Raw genomic sequence first — 2,382 nt, 5'->3', positions numbered from 1 at the left:
AAAGAGCGGAAAGGGCCCCCCCGCACCCCCCCCGCCACTTTGTGTTTTAACCATTAAGCCCTAGATGATGGATAGTTGTTAACTCCATTTAATTTAGCTTTTGCCAGCCCTAGAGCTGTTTTCCCTTTTCCTTTTATTACTGCTGGAAAGTCTCTGTTGGTTTTGGTAATATTGCTTTTATTGGTGTTTTATAAGGGGAGAACAATGCACAGTAATGGAGGAGTTGCCATTAAGTGTTGTCTCGTGGCTGGATCTTGTGTCCGTGAAAGTTGGTGGTGGTGGGGTGGGGGGAAAGGGGAGCTGGCAGAGGGTGTGAGGGGCAGCACCCTGTGCCAGCAGCAGCTCTGGAGTGGAGAGTGGCCCCTTCCTGCTGGAGCTGCTTCCCAGCAAGGGGCTGGGAAGGGGGCACCCACACCAGTACCTTCTCCTGGGGAAGCGTGTGAGACCATGGCCCACTGCAGAATGGCCTTTGAAGGCTTCTCCCTCTCCAAAAAACCCCGATGAGCTTTCCTCCTTGACTAATGCCCACGCAGTTGCCATGTAGAGATGCTGCCCCGAGGAAATATCCTGCGGGAGAAGTGGGGTTACTCTGCCAGCCTGCGCCCCCAGGGCTGGCAGGAGGGTTGTTGCATTGAGTCCTGTGTCTGGCCTGGTGACTGCTGCCATCTGTAACCGCTGTGTTTGCAGGATGGTGGCCGGGAAGGCAGAGCCGGCCATGCCGGGGCGGTTGTACGTGCACCCCGACTCGCCGGCCACGGGAGCGCACTGGATGCGGCAGCTCGTCTCCTTTCAGAAGCTAAAACTCACCAACAACCACCTGGATCCCTTTGGACATGTAAGAGAGACGTTCTGCAAGGGGTTTGGTTGGGAGGTGGGCCTGTGGCGCTGAGCTTGTGTCTGGATTGGGGTGCTGGTTGGGGTGTCGCAGTTAGAACGAGGAGCGACGTTTATTTTGCACTGCCAGCACAGCTGGGTGGGGAGTGTTTAACGCCGAGGGAGGGGGCTGCCGTTGCTGCCCACGTGCTTCCCTTGCTCTTGGAAATGAAACTCTTGTTCGGTTGTGTCGTGCCAGGTGCCACCGACCTTTTCTTTTCTGCCCAGAAACTTTCTAGGCAGCACTGTGGGATTTTCAGCCTGGCCATTGCTGCACGCGGTACATCCAGCTCGCAGAAACAGGTTGCATAAACTCATTATTTTCCAAGCTGGCTTTGGCAGCCCTAAGAAAGATGAAGTATTTTATTTGGAAAATCTTAATTCATGTGTGTTGCGAATGCAGAAGTGGGAAGTACACAGTTATCTACCACAGAGCATTTAATAACTCAGAACAAGGGTCCTTCCAGCCTGCTGGGCAAAGGAGGGCTTAGATAATGCGAATGAAAATACAGACCTGTCTGGTTTTGCGCTGTCTGAGCTGAAAGTTGTGTAAAAATAAACAAACCTCGCTGGCTGGAGAAAGGGAAGTTTAAAATCCTTTTAGCTTGAGTGCCACCAGCTCCTCCTAGTACCACAGGTAAGAGAATCTACTTTTTATTGTCAAATGTGGTTTTTAACCTGCCAGTCTTTTCAGCAGCAGCAGTTGGGGGGTTAAGGGGAAGGCTGTGAAAATGTCCTGAAGAAAGGTGCGGAGGGAGGAGGGGTGTATCTGCCTTGCTCAGAATAAATGTGTGTCAAGCCTCGAAAGAGCAGCTATTCACGTGGAGTCAATTGTCCTGATGCCACCTATGAGCTATGCAGAAAGTGTGATTCTGACACAGCTAAATCAGACGGAGCTGTCTGGGCTTGACAAGGTGAGGCAACGTGACACCGCTAGCTTAAAGCTCAGAATTTTTGCTGCGTTCATGACTTTCCGCAAATTTTGACCTTCAGAAAGCTGTCGGGCTGATCCCGCGCGGTGCCGCGGCAGAGCCGGGCTCTGGCAGTGTGACACGGCGATAACCCAGCCCCGCGCGGGGAACTGACCCTCTTCCCCAACCTACTGACCCCAGCGAAACATGTGTGAACTTCAAAGGCTGATCAGGACCATTTAATGCTGACGTTATTAATCACAGGCGATCTCGCCCCTTCGCTCTTCTTTATGGGGGAAAGCACCACGGAAATTAAATGAAAACGACTGCGTCGAGGATTGCGCAGTAAAGATTGCCTAAAGCCCATGAATGCCAACGTTTCTGTGTCCGCAGCCTTACTGACCTGCTCGATTTGCACGTGGCATTTTTTCCCTCCCGTGTTTTTCTCTTGGTTAACCGTGTAGCTTAATATATGACTGTTTACACTGTAAAATGTAAACCACAAAACATACAGGATGTTCGATGTGGCCGTAAAACAAACAGGATGTGCAGTGTTGGTTTTGCGGCGTTAAACGTTTGCTTTTCCTGACGTTGTCAT

At 51.5% G+C, this 2,382-nt stretch overlaps 1 protein-coding gene across 1 annotated transcript in view; it reads left to right on the top strand.

Moving 5' to 3' along the window:
• LOC104271041 (T-box transcription factor TBX4-like) overlaps positions 1–1,935 on the top strand; it is a gene marked incomplete at its 5' end in the record, with an annotated part of 15,125 nt that extends 13,190 nt beyond the window's left edge. The window contains 2 exons of the mRNA XM_009865587.1: positions 688–835; positions 1,867–1,935. Coding sequence (XP_009863889.1) covers positions 688–835; positions 1,867–1,935 — 217 coding nt within the window. The remainder of the gene's footprint in view (positions 1–687; positions 836–1,866) is intronic.
• Between the last annotated feature and the right edge of the window lie 447 nt (positions 1,936–2,382).

Source organism: Apaloderma vittatum, unplaced genomic scaffold, assembly GCF_000703405.1.
Source record: "Apaloderma vittatum isolate BGI_N311 unplaced genomic scaffold, ASM70340v1 scaffold34122, whole genome shotgun sequence".
Taxonomy (NCBI): Eukaryota; Metazoa; Chordata; class Aves; order Trogoniformes; family Trogonidae; genus Apaloderma; species Apaloderma vittatum.
The sequence above is the reverse complement of the archived record's forward strand: the minus strand, read 5'-3'. Positions and strand labels throughout refer to the sequence as shown.